The sequence below is a fragment of the Eptesicus fuscus genome, chromosome 8, assembly GCF_027574615.1.
Source record: "Eptesicus fuscus isolate TK198812 chromosome 8, DD_ASM_mEF_20220401, whole genome shotgun sequence".
Taxonomy (NCBI): Eukaryota; Metazoa; Chordata; class Mammalia; order Chiroptera; family Vespertilionidae; genus Eptesicus; species Eptesicus fuscus.
Window position 1 is genome coordinate 64,756,894 of NC_072480.1, and position 22,598 is coordinate 64,779,491.

Genomic DNA, 22,598 nt, shown 5'->3' on the forward strand with positions numbered 1-22,598 from the left:
AAAGTGAGTAAAAAGGCATGAAGCATATGGAAAAAGAAAAACAAAATTTTCCCCCTAATGTGACTACGCTGACAGATGAGATTGCCATTATCCATATTATCTAGCTTCTCATATTTATTAAATGAGAAATAGCAGATAGAAGACGTAGAACCATGCCTTGTACTAAGTAAATGCTCGATAAATGCTACCTATTAATTAATTTGCTTTTGCAATTGAGAAGTAATGTTAATGAGCAAAATGATACTACTATTTAGAAGTATGCTAGTATACATTACAGTGACCATCACCTATGTTCCAAGTCACCTTGAATGAAGTCTGGAAATCAGTCTATCAGATCGGATGACTTATTTCAAATACCCTTTACTAGTAGTTGGTGGACCGGAAAGTTGTAGATACAGTAATGGGGCTCAGGCCTGAATCCACATAACAGTTTCACAGACAGCTGGATCGTTTCCTCTCAATGATAAATATACTCAGGAGCTTCATTTTCTCAACACTTACAGAATGAAGCTCGATTAAGAATAGTAAAAACTCTTGAAGACTTTGATCTGGGCCCAACCGAAAAGTGTGTGAGAATCAACTCAGTGTCCAGTGGTCTGGCTGAAGAAGACCTGGAGTCCCTCCTGCAGTCCCGGGTCCTTCCTTCCAGCCTAATGCTACCCAAGGTGGAAGGTCCTGAGGAAATCCAGTGGGTGAGTAGTTAATGCTTTGCTTTAATTAAAGACTCAAGACTGGCTAAGAAGGAGTAGCAGAAAGGAAGCATTTGGGTGCTGCCGGTTTTGAAAATACATGCACAGAGCAGAAAGAGAATTCAGAAAAAGGAGTGAGCCCAAGAGACCATATTCTTCACCCACAGAGAACCTGGCTTTGCCCAAAGTGTCCTAACGGGACAACTCTACTCCTGAAATAATGCCTCTGCTCCCTCATCAGATTTGTGGACTGGACAGCACAGCGGCCTCAGTAGCCCTTACAGAGCAGTCCTTGAAAACTAGCTTGCCTGAGAGTTGGATAGCTTCTTACACCCTGCCAGGCCCCAGCCCTCCACCTGGGAGAACAGTGCTGTAAGTGGGCCTTACCCAGCCGGATTCATTGGAAGACAGCACAGACAGAGAAAGCACATTAGCCACAAATGAAAAAATGAACCTGGAGGAGGAGAGGTAAAGGTCACTCCTTGGGGCAAATAGAGGAATAAACAGGAAGCTTTTAACCAGTGGTTTTAATTAGCACAGATATTATTTCCTGAACAGTTCTCTAGTTCCTCCTTTTTAAATTGCTGACAGGTGTGTTTGTGTTTCATGACAGACTTTTCGGCCAATAAAAACCTGGCATGTCAAATTACTTAAGAAAACTTTGAAATGGGCCTAATTATACTATGATTGTTTTCATTGTTAAAATGGGGCGGGGTGGGGGGCGAGATTTTACTTAAGGGGTGCTATGATTCTGCAGATCTCCGCTGAATAAAATAACATCCCATTGTGCCACTCCAGGGCAGAGGGCCTGTGACACGTAAATGCTGGAAGTGTGGTAAGGGCGTGGGGACAGTGGTGATTTTGGTGCCACATCTGGGATTACTCTAAGGCTGCGGCTGCAACTGCAGCAATACACTGAGTAGTTGTAACACCCGAGGAAACTGGTCACCTTTTTAATGCACATAGACACGCTGGACCTGTGCTTTCCAATGCCGTGGCTGCCTGCCACATGTGGTACCCAGAACTTGAAATGTGGCAAGTCCAAATTGAGATGTCCTGGAAGTGTAAAACACACGTGGGATTTTTGAAGATTTTGTAGTCCCCTGACCTCTTACATGTTGCAATGATAATATTTAGGCTGCATTGGGTTTTAATAATGTTAATTGCTTCATTTTACTCTTTTAATGCAGCTACTATAGAATTTAGAATTGCATAGGCAGCTGCCATTATTCTTCAGCTGGACAGCTCCATGTTGGTGCCCTCTGAGCCAGGTGTTCAAGGACTCATATTTACTCTCTACACCGAAGCTCTCCTTTCCAAGGTCAACTCTCCGAGGCCGGGAGATGCTGGTTATACTAGGTTATATATCTTCAAGGGCTTCTATCCTGGAATGTGTCTTAAATTGATTGAAATGGAATCCAAAGTCACTGTTCCCTTTTGGTTTCAGAGTTAATGTCTATTTATCACCGTTATTACCCTCATTTGAGGGGAGAGGACCCACCCCAGCCTTCAGCTCCAGCTTCTGTTCCCTGTTTTAAATCCCTGGATGTGAGGAACGTACCGAAATCTAAATAGGATTTCTAGTTAACAGAAGTCTTTTGGGCTGTTTATTTTTTCCTCTCCGTTTGTATTTATGTGAAGCATAAAATCCAGAGCCTGATGCACAACTGAAAGATGGGCTTCCTTGTTTTCTTTTGTGTGAGAATCTCTTGCTGGCCTTTTGTCGCTAGTGTGGGTTCTTGTTTGACTGGCACGGCTTATTGGACTATAACAAGCGTGACTCTGCCTCCTTTGTCGTGGGACAATTCTCCCACAAATCCCGAACAGTGTGCATTCTTCCAACACACTATTGGGTGTGCACTGGAATTGAAAGAATTGCTGAGCCTTGCTACTTCATCTCCTCCCCAATCTCTTTGTGATGTTCCCCCCTTCTTTTCCTTCCTCCACCCCCCGCCCCTGCCCCCAGTCCCTCCACCTCGCTGAAATGAACACTTTACCAGGCCGGAAACATTTAATCGTCTCCTTTTGAAAAAATTAATTGAAACTTCTCCACTAGTTACCTTTTGTGTGCGTACTTAATGCAATTTTTTAAGAAAGAAGGGGAGGAGGGGAAGAAGGATGGGCTGGAATATTTAATTTTTAAATGCCCCTATTGGCTTAAAAACAAAAGGCGTTGGAGATTTTTCTCACTGAGAACAGGGAATAAATTGTAGAGTGTTTACCTAGTTTTAAACTTGATGATTTTTATAATTATAACTATTATCACAAACCATGGCGCAAGTAACATTGCAAGATTTTTTTTTTTTTAAATGAGAAAAAAGAATCCCTCCACTGGATATGTAACACCAAAACCACCAATATGTCACTACCTACTTTCTAGCTTAAATGTGACATAAATTACGTTTTATTTTCGTTTACATGGAATACTATACGTTGTGTCCCCTTAAATTGTAGCCCTCTCTTCTTTCTTGCTATTTCGGCTGAGTTATTCCTTCCCTTGCAAAGTTACTAAGGAGGTGATGATGATGGTGACGGAGGAAGGGAGGGGGCAGTGGGAGCAACTGGGAATAATTCTTCATTACTGAAAGCTGTGATTTATTTTAGCCTAATTGTAAAGTTACTGCAAATTGCTCAAAAGCTTTTTAAAGATCCCAGTGATTAGATTTTTTAGGGGGGGGGGTGCTGCACAGGCAAGGAGGGGGCAGCTAAAAGGGGAAATAACACCTCTAATCCTGCTTCTGGTAAATAGGCTGCCAGCTTTTAAAATGAGTTTCCTTTCTATTAGTCAGAATATTATGCTAAGCCTTAAGCATTAGTTTTTTTATGTTGCCATAGCAGCCCTATTCCTGCAGGGTGGTGACCTGCGATGATTACAGTACAAAGCTTATAGGGTCTTGAAACCCCCTTTGAAGATGAAAAGTCTTTGATGGTTTATATTTATGCAAATCTCTTAGATATGATTTACCCAACTGAGACTGAATGGAGAGATGATTAAAATTCCCTTTTCCTTTGATATCCATTAATGGATGAATATTCCTTAAATTTAAAATGGATATATATGTTTTCATCTTTATTTACAAAAATATCTTTGTCATACCTGTGTGTGTTTTTTTAATCTTCCCACATCTTATTAGATCTAGATAGACATAATAGATTTACAATTTAGAGTGTGGTGAGGTTTTTTTTTTTTTTTTTTCCCTTTTGAAAGGGGGGGGTGGGTTCTGTGCAAGAGCTTTTGTATGTTTCCAGATGATAGATTTTGGAATTTGGGCTACCCCACTGGCAGCACAGAGCTAGCTGTGAACTGGTCTCATGGAAAAAATTGGCGAGCTTTGGTCTTCAAAGAATTAAACTTCCTTTTTAAGGTCTTCCTAGGTAAGCTAAAAAATTATGAAGAAAACCCTCTTGAACAAAGGGTAATGGTACGATAATGAATAATACGGATTCCACGTAGAAGGCTGAGCAGTTACACTGATGTCAGTGCTGGGTATGAAACAAAAACAGAATGGCAGGTAGGGCAAGGAGGCATTGTTTTAGGGGCCCACCACTTGCATTTAAAAAGTGAGGGTGAGAGGTCTTAAATATGTTTTTAAGGGAAGCATTTAAACTCAAGAATCTCTCCTTCCAGTTCTAAGTCCTAGGCCTCAAATTGCTCCTTTAGAAAAAAAAAAAAAGTATAATGCTTGGGGTTTTACTATTTAGTTTGGTGGGAACTTTGTTACCTTTTTTCCTTTGGTCTTTCCTCTTTTTTCTTTTCTTTTTTAAAATTCTTTTGTGTGGACGAAAGAGGCTGGGATATTACTTCCTCAGGTCAAAGACTTAAATACTACTTCTATGTCTACATTCCAGTGGTTATACATTTTCCCTCACTAATTACCTATGACGATTTTGATTTTAGTTTTCAGACAAATTTTCATTCTACTTAAAAGGCCGAAAACTTGAACAACCTATGAATTTAATCCCTTTTGTGGAAACTGCAATGGGTTTGCTCAATTTTAAGGTAAGAAAACCCTAATGTGGCTTAGAAGTTAGTATTTTATTACCTAAAGAGAACTCTTCTTTTCAATATTAACTTAAAATATTTTTCTGAAAAAATTTATAAGCAAAGTAAATCTTGAGCACAATTTATTATTTGTAATTATCCAAAACCAGGTTGTGAGCATCTTAGAAAAGAAAGAAATTGACTAAGTAGCAAGGAAGAACTTCCCAGTCCTAAATATTTAAATTGTAGATTCCTAGCAATAATTTTAATTTAATAATCACTATGTAAAATATGTGCTTTGAATTATTACATTTATAGATTAAATGTGCATGAAAATTTATTTTGTCACCCTTATGAATTAACTTTCAATTATTCTCTTGTAGCAATTGTCTTTTATTGGGAAACTTTCTGGTCTCTGTAGCTACATCATCCATAAAGTCCAGTTGATAGCATTACTATTTGCTAGTTAGTATATGCCATTAATTTGTGGTAAAATATTTCAGTTTACCACATTAGAACATAAAATATTTCCTAATATATATCAGGAAGATTATCTTACCCAAGTGTTTTCCAGTATTTCTTGGTTGCATCAAGCTGTTTGCCTTAACAAATTAATAGCTAGCTTGTAAAAAATCCCTTTATCGGTTGTCATTTAAATTATTTTCCAAAATATGCCTCACATTACACCTGACCTGTGAACGTCAATGTAGCACCCTATCCCGGAGGGCACGAGGGAAGAAATTCCTAAAAACAAAACAAAATAAAAAGATAGTTGAGCGGTACTGGAGAGGTAATATGTGAGCAAACGCTCTGAGAGGAAACTCTGAGACCTGCTGGACCCTGCAGGAGGGGCAGAGTGCAAGTGTTTGGGGAGCTACTTCACGCGTGTTTACACCACTAACCACAGATTCTTCCAAGCCCAGCCTAGAATTCTGGGAATATAATCAAAGCATATCTTTTAGATGCAGCTGGATTCATATAACGATTTAATTTTGAGCACTGTTTTGCCATTTTATTCCATAACGTACTGAGAAGCACTTACAACCCCTGAAATTAATCAGCAGAGTCCTCACGGGTTTCTCATGTCACCCCCACCCACATATATTAGCATGAACCTTTGTAGGTTCACAGTTCTGTCTTCAACGAATGTCATTTATCTTTATTTCACATAGAAATATCGAAGTTGCTTATTAATACGTCTTGGGTGACTTGTTGCATTTTTGTTTTCCCCTCTGGCATTGTAGATTTTTGTATTGTGTGTCTTTAATCCTAAAACCACTTACTAAGAAATCTTGATCCTAATGCAAATAATCCAATTAGTTTGATTTAAAAATTCTTTCCTTCTTTCCTGTGGCTTTATGTGTATGGTTTGAGTCTCTTAAAGCAAAAACAAATTTTGGAAAAATATAAATTATTTATAGTACAATCAAACTGAGTTAACTCCAAGTTTTTCTAGAAATTGGATGAACTACAATTCAAACATTATAACTATATTAATGTATGTTGATGGCTATATTAATATAATCCATTAAAGCAAAGCCAATGTATACAGCATACCTATCTTGAACAATGTTAAATGCCTTTCGAAAGGGGTGATTTGGGGCTGCATTTTTAGGACTGCTTTCAGACAAACTGTCTGGTATTCAGAGCTGGATCTTTCTGGTGTGAATCTATACCGTGCTGCTTCTCTCTCCTTCGTGTGTTCCTGTGAGATGTTCTGCTCTACTCTTTTACAGGCAGTGTGCGAAGAAGCAGTAAAGGCCGGGCCTCCAGCGGGCCTTTTTCTCGATGCTGTCGTTTTCGGAGGAGAAGACTTTCGAGCCAGCATAGGTGTCAAAGACTCATTTCTCTCTCTCTCTCTCTCTCTCTCTCTCTCATTCTTTCTGTGTATACATGTATACTTTTTTTCTTGGGCCCCTTCACAAACGGACATTTACATGACAATATATTTGCCAACCATGACAATGGTTTTCAGCTGAATGGACAACACTTCCTGATAATTTAGGACACCTCACCGTTGTCCTGCTTTCAGAACACAACACCATTATGTCTATTCACTTATAAAATAACTAATAAAAAGGCTGTTGCAGCCTCAGACGTGTTCGGGAAGAGACAGCATCTACTTTGTTCATAATAAGTATTATGTGAACATCCTCTCGGTTGCTTAAATATTTTGTTTTCACATCAGTGTAAAGGAGATTGAAGCCCCTAACACAAATTTAAAGCAATTTCACATATGCTCTATTGAATCATTTTCTATATTAAATGTAGTACGTAAATATTATTTAAAATAGATTTTAAATACCTCCTCAAATCCATTTCAGAACCCCTGTTATTAAATACTCATTGAGATAGTATGCATGCCTGTTCTCACTGGTCTTCCCCATCACTTGGGCACGATGTGCCCCTGGTCTGAGTGCATGTGCAACCAGAGACGGTGCATCTGGAAAAGAAGCCAAGGTCACAGGTGTTTCAGAGCCACAGTCCCAAGTGACCCGAGACAGGAGCTTTTCCTGAGCAAATGTAAACACACGCCCTCCCACCCCCAGGGTGAAAATAAAAGGAACTTATTTTAATACCAGTCTTTCCAGGGGACTTAGTATCACCGATAGTTTAGTGGAGACTTTCTGCCTCTCTCAAAATGAGTGCCCTTCCATTTCTCTAAGTTCTCCATCCAAACCCCGAAGTATCTGGCTCAGAACCTCAGTGATAACAGGGCATTGCAACCACAGCATGTGAAACTCTGGGCTCAGTGAGAGAACTTAACCGTTTCCTTACACAGCCCTTTGGCCACCTTTTGCGGTGCTACCTTTGGCCCGACAATTTCCGAGTGATGGCAAAAGGGAAACATACATATCGGAAGTCATTTGTGACCGACCTACCAAGTCATTCATGATTCTGGCTCCTGAGAGGGGGGAGGGGCCTTTTCTGAGTGCACACAGTCATTATCCTGAAAGATGCCTTGCAAGAGGGACACATGAGGTGTAACTCTGCCTCCACATATCCCTCTTCGTTTATATTGAATCATCACCTCACTGGGCAGCAATTCCAAGGAGGACTCAGACATCCTTACAAACTGAGTTTTTACAAGAGATGTATGGGTTCAGTTTCCAAAGTTAACCTCTCTCCTTTTTCTGCCAACATCCCATTTTCAGGTGCAACAAGTAGTAAAGAAACCCAAGATATTCTCTACGCCCGACAAAAGATTATTGTCGTGGCGAAGGCCTTTGGGCTACAGGCCATAGACCTGGTGTACATCGACTTTCGAGACGAAGAGGGGCTCCTCAGGCAGGCGAGAGAAGGAGCTACGATGGGATTTACGGGTATGGTCCTCGATGGTATCTTGAACAGCAGTGTCTAGATTTGCGAACATTCCAGAAATCAGTGTTCCTTAAGGTAGCCAGGTAGTTCACATACCTTTTCTACTATCTGAAACAGGAAAAAGCCATCCAGGGCAAGAACCCACCCAACAAATGGTCAGGTTTTTCATTGGCTCTGCCAGTCAACAAGCAAATCACTCATTTTATTTTCTCTTTAGAATAGTGACCATTTTTTTTTCTGTCCTCTTAAGTATTTTGTTGCAGTTTTTGCTGACACGAGGGGAGGGATGAGACTGTCGTAGAAGTATTTTTGGGTGAACTGCCTTAAGAGTTTGTGTTGATGGGTTGAAGAAAAATTTCCTCCCGTAGTCCAAATATTAATGAATTTCAGAAAAAAAAATGTTGGTGATATCTTTTTTATTTTTTTCACTCATAACTAGGTTTTTATTCATCTGCCACTCCAAGCCCCTTCTTTCTCTCCCACCTCCCGATATGTGTCTATGCACCTGGCAACACCTACGGGCATTGGCTGGCACTGCGATCAGCGGGTCCCTCACAATCCGGTCCTGGAGCGCAGGCGGATATCTGTTGATTGGTGTGCCTGGTCACTCAGGCCCCAGGAGCCCAGGGAGCAACTGAAAATTGTGTTTTTGCAAACAGAAATCTATTTTTTTTGAAAAACCACAATAGAATTCTACACCCAAACACATGTCTGCAATTGCATACACATGCATGTGCAACCATGGATTAAAAAAACACTCTAAAATCTTTTATTCTTATCTGTCCTTCTGCTGCACGTTCTAGAAATATCATGCTCAGAATTGTATCCAAATAATAAGGAAAAAAGACAAGCATCCATGCTATCCCTTTGGTAAATATTTTTGAAATGTGTCCAGTTAGGGGTTACTAAAGAAACATGTCTTAAGGTGACTTTCAATGCACAAGATATCTAAAGGGATGATGATTTAACCCAAAGTGAAATTGAAGGTTTAAGAAACCATCTTAAGTGGTTTATTAGAATTAAAGAAAGCTTTGACATTTGATTTTGTGTTTTTAACATAAAGAGTTAAAATGGGACCCCCGCAAATTTGTAAATAAATAAATAAATAAATACCTGCAATCTCTTACAGGGAAATATTTTTCAGTCACCTGAGCTATTAACAAATCCTCCCTACATTTATTAGTGACTGAGAAAGAGAGTGCCTCTGCCCTGCTCCTGGGGCTGTCCTTTTCCCGCCGGCCTGCACACCAGTCTTTTCCTAACGACTGGTTAGGACGTGGCCCAAATGGGAAAGTTGGAGAAAAACTCCATGAAATCTATCTAATAGACCCCGATGTTGTTGGTCTAAAATGTGCGGCATTGGCTGCCAGGCAGCCAGATGTTGCTCTGAAACGAGCACTAATGCAATAAGAAACAGAAAACGCTGAATTGGATGCGGGCCTCGGTCACCACCACTCAGTATAACCTGGGTGTCCTCGGTCTCCTCTGGGGTAAATGTTTGCTCCGGAACGTACAAAGGAGTTTGAGGGTTTCTCCAAGATACAGGACTGCATTAAATTGGCCCCTAATTCAATCGCAGAAGACAAGTTATTTCAAATCAGATTTAAATTTCTAGACTGTGCCCAACTCAGCATGAGGAGCTTATGGGCTTGGCACTATTGTTTCTCAACAACAGGGAGTATTAAATCACACAAAAAATGGAAGGGGGGGATGGGGAGGCACAGAGGGTACAGTGCCCATTATATATTCAAGCAAACAAGTCAGTAAAGTAGGGAGCTACACTTTATGGCCATTTTGCAATTTTTAGAAAGAAGGTCTTTGTTGTCCCAACTATATTTCTACATGCCAATAAAAGGTAATGAGTCTGATAAGACATGAGATTATTTGTAGTATTTTAAAACAATGAATGATTTAATAAGTATTTTAGGCCACTTGTAATCTGTTTGTCCTAATTATTTATCATTTAATTCCATACCTTGGGCTTTGCACAAGAAGGGAGGAGAGTAATGAAAAAAAGGAAGGAAGGAAGGAAAGAAGGAAGGAAGACACGTCCTGTCTGAAGCAGGTGGTTGAAAGTTTAAAATTCAATGGAAGTATTGTGTTATCCATAACACTGATAAGAAACACCCAGTCTATGTTACTGGGATTTTCTGTACTTTAAAAAATTACATATATTTTTAATGAGTTGTAGTTTTTTAAAGTTAACCATGCACGAAACAGTGGGTTGTAGTTTCTTCTCTGTAATCTGTTTCACAGAGCCACAACCCATGTAGGCAGATTTTAAATCAATGCATTGGCTGTATAAAATAGCTGTTAACTTGAGGTATTATTTTTATAAAAATAAACCAAAAATAAACCTTAGAATAAAGCTCTAAGACCTGACTCCAGTACTACATGCTGAGAAGAAAGATTATAAATATGAAACTCTAGAGGTTTTCCTCTTTTTTGCAGTCTTTTATAGAAGACAAAAATGACAGCATCATACAGTTACCTAAAAGACTTGACAGGTATTGATTTAAAGCATGATATATCAAGTGGTACTGTAAAAAGGATTTCATGGTCATAAATTTTAATGTCTTCCAATTTTGCACCCTCTCAGTAACTTGTCAATAACAACTCTTCTGTATAAAATATTTGCTTTGCTCCCACATGGCATTAAAGTCCAATATTCAGTTGTTGGGGTATACAAGATTCAACAAAAGATAACTTCACAAATGAATGTTCATAAATTTCTAAAACCTAACGCATATCTTAAGATTAGCCTCATTACCAACATATGGGTACTTGCAAGCCATCAGTAGTTTTACTGTATTTTAAATAGTTTGTGTCTTGCTCCTCAAATTATCATGTCTGTACTATGAAGTTCCCATGAAATTTGGCTTTTTACACATCAGTGTAAATTATGTACATAAATTATAAAATTCAGGACCAACAATTAGTACAAAATGACTACCAGAACTGACATCCTTTATTAATAATATTGTAACAACTATTAGATTATTTAAATATAATTTCAGTACCTACTATTGAAAAAAGCTCTCATTTGTCATCATTGATGTTATTTGTTCCCAGAAATTATTCCTCAAATAATTTAAAGCAGCTTTATTTATATAGTGTTTTAATGTTTTATTAATATGCTGACAGATTAAAAATGAAATAGCAATGTGAGGATGTTTTAATTATGCCACTGTAAGAAAAGATATTACTATATTTATTCACGGAGACTCATAAATACAAAAAATTTTTTTACAAACATTGTTCTTTTTTCTGTTCGATAGAATAATGGCAGTAACAGGAATTCACCTTTTTTAAAACATCAATGATATACTGTAATTTCTAATGATTAAATGTTAAACACTATTTCAGAAGCAAAGCAAATTGATATACCAACAAATATACTTAGCAGAGTAAGTTATCACTAAGTGTACATTCATTTTAAAGAACCAAATATGTCCATAATTTTATTATGTAATAAAATATAACCTCAACATTATTATAACATTAAATTATGTTTCATTTTATTAATGACCTGATTAGATTCCATTCTTCCCTGATTGTTAAACTGTTTCTTTTTAATGACTGCATGATTTCCTAGAATCCTGTGACTCTTATCTTTGTATAATGTTTTTATTTAAGATCCTTAAACTTCAAAAAAAAGATATTACTACAAAGATAAAATTTCATCTGGGTGTCTAAGTATCTATATAAAAGGGAAACAAAATCTTCATTCTATAAGAAAAAAGGAAAAATCTGGTTATGTTTTTAAGTCAATAAACTTTCTGTAATTTTTATTTAAACATTTTTAAATGGAGCAATTTAGGGACCACACTGTTTAAATCTGCCTTCTAGTTTATTGTACTGAATAAAATTTTCTCATTGAAATCTAAATTTCTACTAGTGGTTAGAAATGACATATCATCCCTAAGAGGAAAAAAATAAATTATTATTGTGAGACACTATTTGATATTAATATAGTTGTAATACCTGCTTCTGTAAGCTTTATGAAAACCAACAGACGACTTCTAAAAGAAATCGTGGAAGGCAGGGTAATGGTGCCAAATAAGCCAAAGACAACTTATAAAATTAGAAAGAATTAACATAAAATTTATCTTCTTTACTTCAAAATAATCACTCTAATTTGCCGACATTATCCTTTAAAGTTCCAGCCAAAGCAGTTATTCAACGAGCTGCTTAGTCAGTCCACCTGTAGCTAAAACTGAGAGATTATCTGCACCAAGGTGGCATTTCTATAGGATCGGAAACACAATTACTCCCATTGTTGTGTTTGTTCTGATGTGGTATTCTGGAGAAGCCTGCCCAATTGCTGTTGTTTTCTTTTTAAATGTGGTAAAATAATGAGTTATTTTACATACAGTCTGTGAGGCATTCAGGAGCCTCTTATGGTTAAGACGTTCTGTGTGAACATCTACTTGTTGTTTTGTGTTCCCGGTGTTGTGAATCCCCTTGTAGGTAAGCAGGTGATACACCCTAACCAAATTGCAGCCGTCCAGGAGCAGTTTTCTCCTTCCCCTGAAAAAATTAAGTGGGCTGAAGAACTGATCGCCGCCTTTAAAGAGCATCAACAATTAGGAAAGGTAAATGTTTTATTAATGACTTGGATGAAACTGGTGTTTAAAGTACTGTGGGGAGGAGTGAAAAAAAATCATTGTTTAGATGATTTTGGTGGAGAAGGTTTGAACTGGGGGGACAATATTCATCAGTGAGAAATTCGCCTAAGGTAAATTTGCCCTGCCATGTTCCTAAATATTTCACCAACTGGCTCTCACATCTCTCTCTCTCTCTCTCTTTTTTTTTTTTTTCCTTTTCATAAGCTATGTTGGCAGCCTTTGAGAAAAGAGAGGAAGTCTGTTTAGTTTTTCTCTATAGACTCTGATATGCAGCTGTCATATGAAAATAATTTTAGATCAAAGTGAGAGCAAGTTATAATGAAATAAACACAGTTTGATCAAATGGTTCTTGTGGAGAGAAATAAATTTCAAGTTACTTTAACATTGGGGCAGAAAAGTACCAAAATCTCCTCCGGTTTAGTCATATAAGAGTGGGAGGTTGTATATGTACTCGTACCAATTCCTGGACCTGAGATTTGGATAGAATGAAAAGCAAATTAACACTGGAGCACGGTTGTTCCTAATTTAGTGCATCATTGAGCCTCGCGTTTCCTGCGCTGTGGGTTTCTGCTATGTAAATATTGCAGTGGTGATGCGCAATCTGTCTCCACTTTGTGCCAGTAACACTTAAATTAGGTGTCGCCTGAAGGAAGATTTTATGCTAGTTGCAGCATTGTCAGTTAATTATCTTAAAGGTTATTTGCAATAATACCGAGTGCCTCCCTTTAAGAGGGTGGGGGGGGGAGAGGAGTTGCATTTACAAAACTGTCCTAGAGGTAATATCTAAATTCGCCCTTGTTACTTACAGAAAGAGTGAGGTTTTGATATCTCCAAGGCAGAAGTACTTAGAACCATTATTAAGGTTCTAAAGGTTAAATAGTCCCTGTTACCAAAAAAAAACACACAAAAAACCAGAAACAAAAACTAACTGGTGACATCAGTGTGAGAAGTGTCACTTGCACTTTCCACTGGCAATAAAAACACCTGAAAATCCCAGGACTTGGGAAAGTAAGTAACAATATTAAATGGGTCACTCCCTCCCTCTCACTATGGACGCCTGCCTTCAATTCCAACCAGGCACGCATGCTCACCCTCACACACCCACGAGATCATCTTTGTACAAGTTTGCACTTAAAATCAAAAGACAGGATCTGTGATAACGGTAATATCCCATTTGGACATACACCACTTTCGGGATAAATAGCATCCTCTCATTTCAAATCGGTAATGACCATTGGAAAAACATTGCAATTCATAGAAAAACATTCTTGACGTTGTGTTTTATGTTCACTTCTCTATCTTGACCCAAAAATCCATATCCTGAAACATAGGTATTTATCTAGAGAGAAGAGCCATGTACTTTTTCATTCATACATGCAAACAACTCCATCCACTCTCCTCTTTCCCATGCTTGCCTGCACACACACTCCCTAAATATTCTACACCTCTGTGTGCACCTATGTCAGCTGAGGACATGCATGTGACGAATACTTCCAACTGAAATAATCAACTGAGGCGGGATGTGGGCCCCCAAAACAGCAGACCAGGCAGAGTTCCAGTCTGGGTTTCATGTTGGATAACATCAAAGGATGCCCCTTGGCATTGTAAGCAGCTAGGGTTTGGGAGAAGTCACCCTAAATTTCAGGTAGCCAGCAAACATTCCAACTAGAAACACTCTTTCACTGGCATTTAAGTTCTTGGATGAAGAAAAACACAACACTTTTCCATTGTGTCTTAAAAGTGTTGTTCCCAGGGAAAATCGTCTCAGGGTGTTCTTGCCTTTTGATGATGGCAACTTAAATATTAAATTCTGAACTTTTTTTTTTTTTTAAAAAGAAATGCCCTCTTGTTGGGGCATAAGCTTTCACAATAGTGTGGCAGCTTTTGCTAACACAGACGGGTAGAGATTGGAGCAGAAGGGAGACTAACTATTAGGTCATTTCTTCCCTGCCCCATTCGTGTAGGTTTGTTTCCGACAGCAAATTCTCGTGGTGCTTTGTCCAGCAAGGTTTAAGTGATTCAAGTAATGGGGCTTCCAGTGGGGACACACGGTTGTTTTATCCAGTTCCCATGTTTCTTTCACTTTGCCTATAAATTGGCTGGCCACAAAAATAGGGTCTGCAGGTAGGTAACGCCAGGTCTTGAGAGGTCTTGGGGTTTAAATAATGTGGGTTCTGTTTGTAGAGATTTAGTATAAATAGGTTGCTCAGTTGTAGGAAGTATTGCTTCCAACAAACATCTAATCTGTTGTATTTCAAATGTGAATCACTGATGAAAACATACACCCTCGGTTACTTTGTCCAAAGCACAGGTGACTCTGTCAGTGAGGGGAAGCTGATGGTTGGGTCCCAGTGAGACACTTACAAATTTCTGAAAGACCTTTTTTCCCCCTCTGATGAAAAACTTCATTCAAGAAATGTTTATAAGTAGAAATGACCCAAGAAGGCAAAATTATATGTCTTTGCTTTTCTCTACTTCCTGCTCCCATCTTAAATTATATTCTTCCCTAAGAACAAAGGTATAGCTGAAGTTTACAGTTAATGCTGGGTAATTGTGTCGTCTACAGTAATAATAATAATTATTATTACATAGCTATTATTATTAAAAAATAAAAGTTCTTCCTTCTTTTCCCTTTCCTCTCCCAATAACGAAATTCATGGGAATACTTAGGTCATGAGTAGATAAGTTATTGGGGTTCAGTCTCTGGTATCACATGAATTTTCTTGTTTTATTTTAATTAGAAGTTCTAAGGAAAGCAAGTTTGAGGCCCTTAGTGTAATGTCAGATGAAAATACTTTACATTAAAAAATAATAATCTGTCACTGTTTGGCAGATTATTGTGACTACTTTAAGAATTTGCCTGGTACACCAGTCCCCACTAATAAGAATTAGGTTACCAATTGACATTAAGGACTGAGGTCATCTTCTTCTATTAAATCTGTTGGAAAATGTCTAAACATTCCACATACTCTATGCCCCTATTTTAATTCCCATAAGCTAAATTATTTCTAATTTAGCTGATATCAGTTGGGAGGTATATATCCATAATGTTAATCAAACTTGATTCTTTCTTTCATCCTTCCAGAAAAATATATTCTGAGATGCAAGCTGCATGTGATTAATTATTTTAGCTTTGAATTACTTAATAAAATATTTTAGCCAGGATAAGTCACTTCCATGTAATTTGTTTTAAATTTATAAAGGGTTTTTGAAAGTTAATTTCATTTTTATGTCATTTCTTCATAATAATGTTATTTCATAACATTTGAAAATTCTCCATCAACTAAATTTAGTATTGCCTACTTAAAAATACGATTTTAACAGTTTTTTTTATCAAATAAGAATTGTATGTAGTATGAAAAGTAGATCATTGAAATGAAAATATCTCAAGTAAATAATTAGTTAATATTAGTTGATATCAGTGGAAACTATAATTTGTTTACAAATAAATATGTGTAACATATGTATTTATACTACATATATATACATCCATGTATGTATGATATTATGTCTATATGATAAAGTCAGTGATAATTTTTTTCTGCTTCTATATTCATCACTTCTTGGACAAAATTGACAGCTAAAGGAAGTAGTTGCTTGTTTTAAATGATAATCCCAAGAAATCTTAATATAAGAATTTACCATTTATTTCCAAATGGAGGCTCTAACAGAAAAATGTTAAAGAATAGCAAAATGTAGCACATGTGACCAATTTTTAAAGGTACTTTGCTAGAATATTCATATTTCTGCAGTATCTGCCTATAAATGTGGCTCTGCTCCATTTCCAGTTTTCCAAGCACCCTGGTTTATTGCTATCATTGCCATAAATGCTTTATTTTATTTTGGAAGGATTTCATTTAACTTTTTCAAGATTTTTCGTTTGTTACAGCTTTGCAAGCTGGCCAAAAACCAAGGAAGGTTCATCTTTAAAATCTAGGTTCAATTAACAACTTAAAGGTCAAAAACAAGGTCACTATCTGACATAATGACTATAAATAACACACATAACTAAAACATTCTAATTTCACTAGAGCAAGCAATAATGCAAATTAATAAGTTTGTGTTCAGAAGCAAATCCTCTACTGGAATATAAATTAGAACTTATATCTTAATAAAAAAAGAAAAAGGGTTTTTTTTTCCTCATGTAAGTTTTTCACCTGGAAAATTACAAGGAATACCCCCCACACCAATATTGAAAGAAAATTATTTTCTTAGGTATCTGATTGCAGCCCGCACACCTTTCATTTGTGTTCCCAAATGCAGAGCTTTACAAAAGAAATACTGTTTGGTCCAGATGGCCTTCTAGAAGGCTCCCTGAGAGAACTCAGAAGTCTCTCTAGCCAAAAATATTGTTTCCGCTTATTCAAGTGCCAGAAATCCCACTGCCACTCTTTCACGCAGATCAAATAAACCATCTACAGATTTGGTTGTTGTCTTTGTCAACTGAAAGGGTTGATTCCACTAATAGACAACAATGTACCCTCCCACACCCCTGCTTCCCACCACCCACAGCCTTCCCCTCTTTATTTGGAAGCAGGAATACTAAAATCCAAATGGAGTGATTTCCTGTGAAAATGAAAGGTGAAGGGACATAACTCTATCTTTGAGATTCTTACTCATGCGGGTCCCCCTTTATTTCTTATTCATTTAATATTTTTTAGAACTATATGCCATAATTTGGGCTTGAAAAATTCAAATTCTTAGGCAAGCTGAGAGTCTGCCAATGGTGACTTTAAGGTTAATTTGATTAACAACAAATTTTGCAGCAATGTGACACAATTCCAGTGTAGATCATATCCTATTTCACATAGTTTTAGTGACCAACGGCTGGTTCCATATTAGAGGATAAGATATTTTGTGTGTAGGTTAAATCTGATAACTGCTGTTTGCTTCATCCTTAATTTAGAACACATTCTTAAGTATATTTTAATCAAAATAATTTTATTCTTGTTTATACTTTTCAGGATTTTTTTTCCCCACTCAGCTTCAATGAAAAAGAGTAATTTTTTTAGTTGGATAAAATCTCAGAAATTTTCTAGTCAAATCTCTTCTGTTTGCAGCTTAACACACCAAGACCCAACAAGGGTTTGGAAGTTGCCCCAGGTCACTCACAGCCCAGGTGATGGTTAGAGCCCCAACCAGAATTCTGGGCTCACTTAGTAAATAATGAACATAGTTAGCATAAATGCGGTTTCACTTGGGTCACAGAGAGTCCCCATGTTAATGACCAAAACTAGATAGAACCTTGAAAATATTTGGTCACAAACAAAATGTGAATTCAGTTAGTTCCGATTAGCATGATTTTCTTTTTTTTTTGGGGGGGGGGCTGGCCGGGGCGGGGAGTTGTGAGCAGAAATTCTGATGAGGCAAGAAAGAACACAGAGTATCTATGCCTTCCCAGCCACGATTTCCCACATCGCTCCCTCCCTCCCAATTCTGTCCTGTACTTGCCCACCCGCCGGACCCCAGAAAGATTTCTCAGCTCTGATCACTGCAAACCCTGTTCTGTTTCATTCGTCATCAGTTGTTCGGTCTCCCAAGGTAGACTGCGAGCCTCAGGCAATGAGGCCATAGCTAGTCCCGGCCTCTGTTTCATCTCCCTCAAAGGGCAGGTCCCCAAGTCAGTTCTCGGTTACACCTGTGGTTGCACAAACACACCATGGCTTTCAGTGTCTTTAATAGCAAGACCACGGAAGGATGGCTTTATTCCTTGGACGTCTCTCCGTCTCTTTTCCTTTTAGTATGCATGACTCTATATGTGTGTTTCTGTGTGTGTCTCCTGTTCCTCCCTTGTCTTCCTCTCCAAGAATTCTTTTTTGTTTCCTCTTTTTCTTTATATTGTTCTTTCTCACGACAGCACTGCTATACCCCAACCACCATCCCTTGCCTCCTCTCCTTTAACTAGTTTTAATAGAGAAGTTTAGAGCATTCTTTTAATTTTTGTTGTATTTATTTTAAATTTTTAAATTCTTTTTAACATTAAAAGCAGGTAAATGAAATTGTATTAAAATATATAAACCAAGATTTTCTAGAATTCTTTTTTTCCCTGTTTAGGTTAGTAGACCCCAATGGAAAAAAAAAAAAAAGGGGAGAGGGGATTCTCACTACTACCCTAAAGAGTAAAGAATTTTCTCTTCTGTATCAGTTACCGTCCTGCAGTATCTTGGACAGAAATAGGTACACAGTATATGTTTAGTAAATACTAGTTAGATAACTGGTTTCAAAATTTCTGACAGTGCTAAAAAGAATTATTCATTGTACTTATAGAATATATGACACTGACTTTTTGTTTCCTTCTAGAAAAACCCAAAGGAAAAAAAATTGTCACCATTTATTCCATCCATTATTGTTATCAGTTAGTTGTATATTAGTAAATCCTTTAAAGTGCCTTAAAGTTAATGTTTGTTCATTTAGATGTGTTTTCCCAAGAAAGAATAGTCTAAGGTGTATAAAATAGAAGTTTAACATTAATGGTCTTAGCAGCAAGCTGCTATAAAATGGCCTTCATTCTCTGCTTTTCTCATAGGCAATACCAGCTTAAATTTGACATGAAATATTCTAAATTAAATTTAAAATATTTACATACTTATTTGATAAATAAAAATCTTTCCAGACAAAATTTCTGATTAAAAAATCTGGGAGGGAAGTGATAGTTGTAGAACTCTAGATAATTACTAAAAATTCAGTGAATTATACACACTTAACAATGGTGAATCTGATGGTATGCAAATTATACCTCAATAAACCTATTGAAAAACTGAGAAAATTAAGCACAATATATACTTTGCTAGAAAATGTGGAAGCTCCTTTAGGTTTTGTAACATGTTTATAAATCCAATTGTTTCACTTCAGTAGGTAGCTTTCCACATGACAAACTTGGCTTGATTTTTTCAGATTTAAAGATATTTAAAACAAAGACTTGTCTATTTCTGTCTGATCATTCTGCCTAAAAATTTTAAAGATAAACCTTGCTGCCTACATTTTGTGAGCTCTGAAAAGAATTTTAAAAACAGAAGGCACCTTTGGTCTTCCCTATCTGTGAAGTAAGGATGGCTCTGGCCCACTGAGACCCTCCATCTGGGCAGTAGAGGGCTCTGGACATGTCAAATCCTATATAATAATCCGATATAATAAAAGGGTTATATGCAAACTGACCCTGACAGCGGAATGACCAGTCACTATGAGGCGCACTGACCCCCTCTCGGTCCCTTTCCCCGGCCAGCAGGTTCTGATTGCCCAATGGCGAACGGGGAACCAGGGGTGGGTGGCAAGGCCCCGGCCCCACCAGTTGCCCCGCACACAGAAGGCAATCGGCAGCAGGGGCGGGGCGGCAAGCGGGTGAACGGCCGACCTCTTGACTCCTCCCCACAGCCGGCAGGCTCCAATCACCCAATGGCGAATGGGGAACTGGGGGTGGGTGGTGGTAGGGGGTGGGGCCGGCTGCGGGCAGCTGGGGAAAATGGCCCTGATCGCAGGCCAGGCCTAGGGACCGTACCCACGTAAGAATTTCGTGCACCGGGCCTCTAGTATTAAGATAAACGACTCAGACACTCACCTCATCTGTCCTCCCTACGGTTCAGCCACCTCCACCTCCCCTGCCAAATTCATTTTCCAAATCTTCTACTGCTTTTTTTCTCCTCCAACTTCCTAAAACTGTTAGTAAGGTCCCAAATCAATCTTACTGATGTACAATACTGTTTCCATTTTCTATGTAGAGTTAAAGCTAAATCATTCCTTTCTAAAAAGCAAAATGTTAATGGTGTCTATTCATTTTACATCTACCCACTAGCCACATTTCAAGGGATTTCCTCCTTCTTTACAAATGGGCGCTTGTCTTTCCTGGGACTTCCTTGTCCTGTTCACCCTCCACTGAAAACTGTCCTTCCTTCCCCGTTGTTCCACTCCCTCCTCCAGCTGGTAGTCTGAGTTTTTAAATTCTATTAAGTATATTTGCTTTCAAATATCGATGCTGTGTCAGAAGAAGAAACTGAGGCTCAGAAATGTAGCATTATTTGCTGTGGATCACACACAGCAAAAGAAAGAGTCTGGACTCAGTCTCAGGTGTAGCTGACCCAGAAGCCCATATTCCTAACCTCTGCATCAAGGGCTCAAGCGGGAGAACCCCGAGAAGCAAGTCCCTTTCTCTCCAGGTTTCGGTGTGTACTTCTTGTCTCGGCAGCCGTTGCTGAACGCCACCTCAGAACGTGCCCATCCTGCAGAGCTGCCTATTTCTGTTTGGTGGGAAGTCACAGAGGGGCTGCTTGCCAGGTGGCCCCTGGTGCCCTCAGGCCAGCACTGACCTGGCAGGAGGGTCTGCCGGGGAGCAGACTTGGCCATCCATTCAGGTCTCCATTGATGGTTTGTGCTTTTTACAGCCGGAGAGCCACAGGGGAAAGGTGGGAGGGATGAAGAGGGAGCTTCTCCAGGCTTTTCCACCTTTCAGAACTTGGAAAATAAATTCCATAGGCTGCCCAGGACGCAGGATCCCCTGCACCCCACACTCCCTGAGGCTGCGCTCCTAGGCAGGGGCAGAAAGCACCATCCCAAGCAGTTCAACAGGCCTGAATTGTCACTGCATCCCCCAGTCAGGTACGAAACTAGCCCCCTTCAGATATTCCAACTGTTTTATTCTCATTTGAAAGGCTTCCCCATCAAAAGCCGTGGAAAGTCATCTGTCAGAATTGCCGTGCCAGGAGTAACGAGAGATCAGCCCAATGTGGGTCATTGTCCATGTTGAATGGCTTCAGTAGAACTTTTAGAAATTCCATGTAGAGCTGCATTAGCATCTATAAATTCTCTGACCATAGATGTAAATAGCATTGAATTTTCATTCCGAACAGTATTAAAATACCTATCAAATTATCACTACAATTTAAAGTGTTTAAAAAAATGTTCTCTATTTCCCAAGTCTTCAATAATATCCTTTTACTCTCGTCCTGGCAATTTTAAAAGATGTTTATTCTGACATTCAGATGCATATATAAGGATGAAATGTCACTGTCTTTAATCCTCCTTATAAATGTTTTGGGTTTCTTTTCAGGACTTAAAATGTCATTTACGTATATATAATTAAGTTTTTTCCCACTGAAAATATCCTTTGGTATTTCTCATATCAAAATAATTATACTAAGAGCTTTCAAATGGAAACTCAGGGTGGAAGCATGTTATATTTTAGCAGTTCCCAATTCAGTTATTAAAACTGTATTTTCACATATTTACTTATCTGCACCTTACCTATATATCATTATTTTTTTCAGTTTCATCCTAAGTAATATCTCTGAAATAACCATTTACATATGCTGGTTATTTTTTATAAATCACATCAAAATAAAATTTTAAGGTATATAGTATACTTTATATGATTATATATAAAATTTTTGTATATAACCACAGGTACCACCGTTTAAAGCTATACTTTGAGATATATATATTAGTGGGAAGAGTTAGAGATTTTGGATGAAAAGTCTTAGATTCTAGTCCTCTCCTTCTCATATGTTCCTTTAAAAAAATTAATACTGCACCTCAGTTTTTGCATCTATTAATCAGAAACAAGCATGCCTTCCCTACTACAAGTGAGAGAATGACTTTGAAAATATTTTGTAAAAGTATAATGTACCATCGGATGAACCCTCTTTTTTTTGGTAATGGGTCTTCCTAATAAGATTGCACCCGTCCGATTTTTAGCTTGGAAGTGAATATTCTAGGGCTTACTGAGGGTATAGCTTGTAGTGTATAAACCACAGTTGCTGAGAGAATCTTGAGATTTCCTCCTCAAGGGAGAATAAACATCCTCCACCCACTCCCCAACCCCTCTCCTGGCGCCAGAGAGCCATCTGTGTTTGTGGGGTGTGGGGTGGGGGGTCAGGCCATCCATGATGGTCTCACTCAGCAGCAAGGCTGAGCCGGGCAGCGCCAGCTCTTAGCTTTCCCATTGTTGGGTGCCCAGACCACCCCTGGGCAGAGGGAAAGTGCCCAGAA

At 38.3% G+C, this 22,598-nt stretch overlaps 1 protein-coding gene across 7 annotated transcripts in view; it reads left to right on the forward strand.

Moving 5' to 3' along the window:
• Positions 1-22,598, forward strand: part of CLYBL (citramalyl-CoA lyase) — a 219,263-nt gene that overhangs the window by 186,449 nt on the left and 10,216 nt on the right. For 6 of the 7 annotated variants that reach the window (XM_054719907.1, XM_054719906.1, XM_054719905.1 and 3 more), the window contains 5 exons: positions 504-692; positions 4,588-4,689; positions 6,408-6,501; positions 7,827-7,994; positions 12,463-12,587. In XM_054719907.1, coding sequence (XP_054575882.1) covers positions 504-692; positions 4,588-4,689; positions 6,408-6,501; positions 7,827-7,994; positions 12,463-12,587 — 678 coding nt within the window. The remainder of the gene's footprint in view (positions 1-503; positions 693-4,587; positions 4,690-6,407; positions 6,502-7,826; positions 7,995-12,462; positions 12,588-22,598) is intronic. The other variant, XM_054719908.1, reaches the window with a different exon arrangement.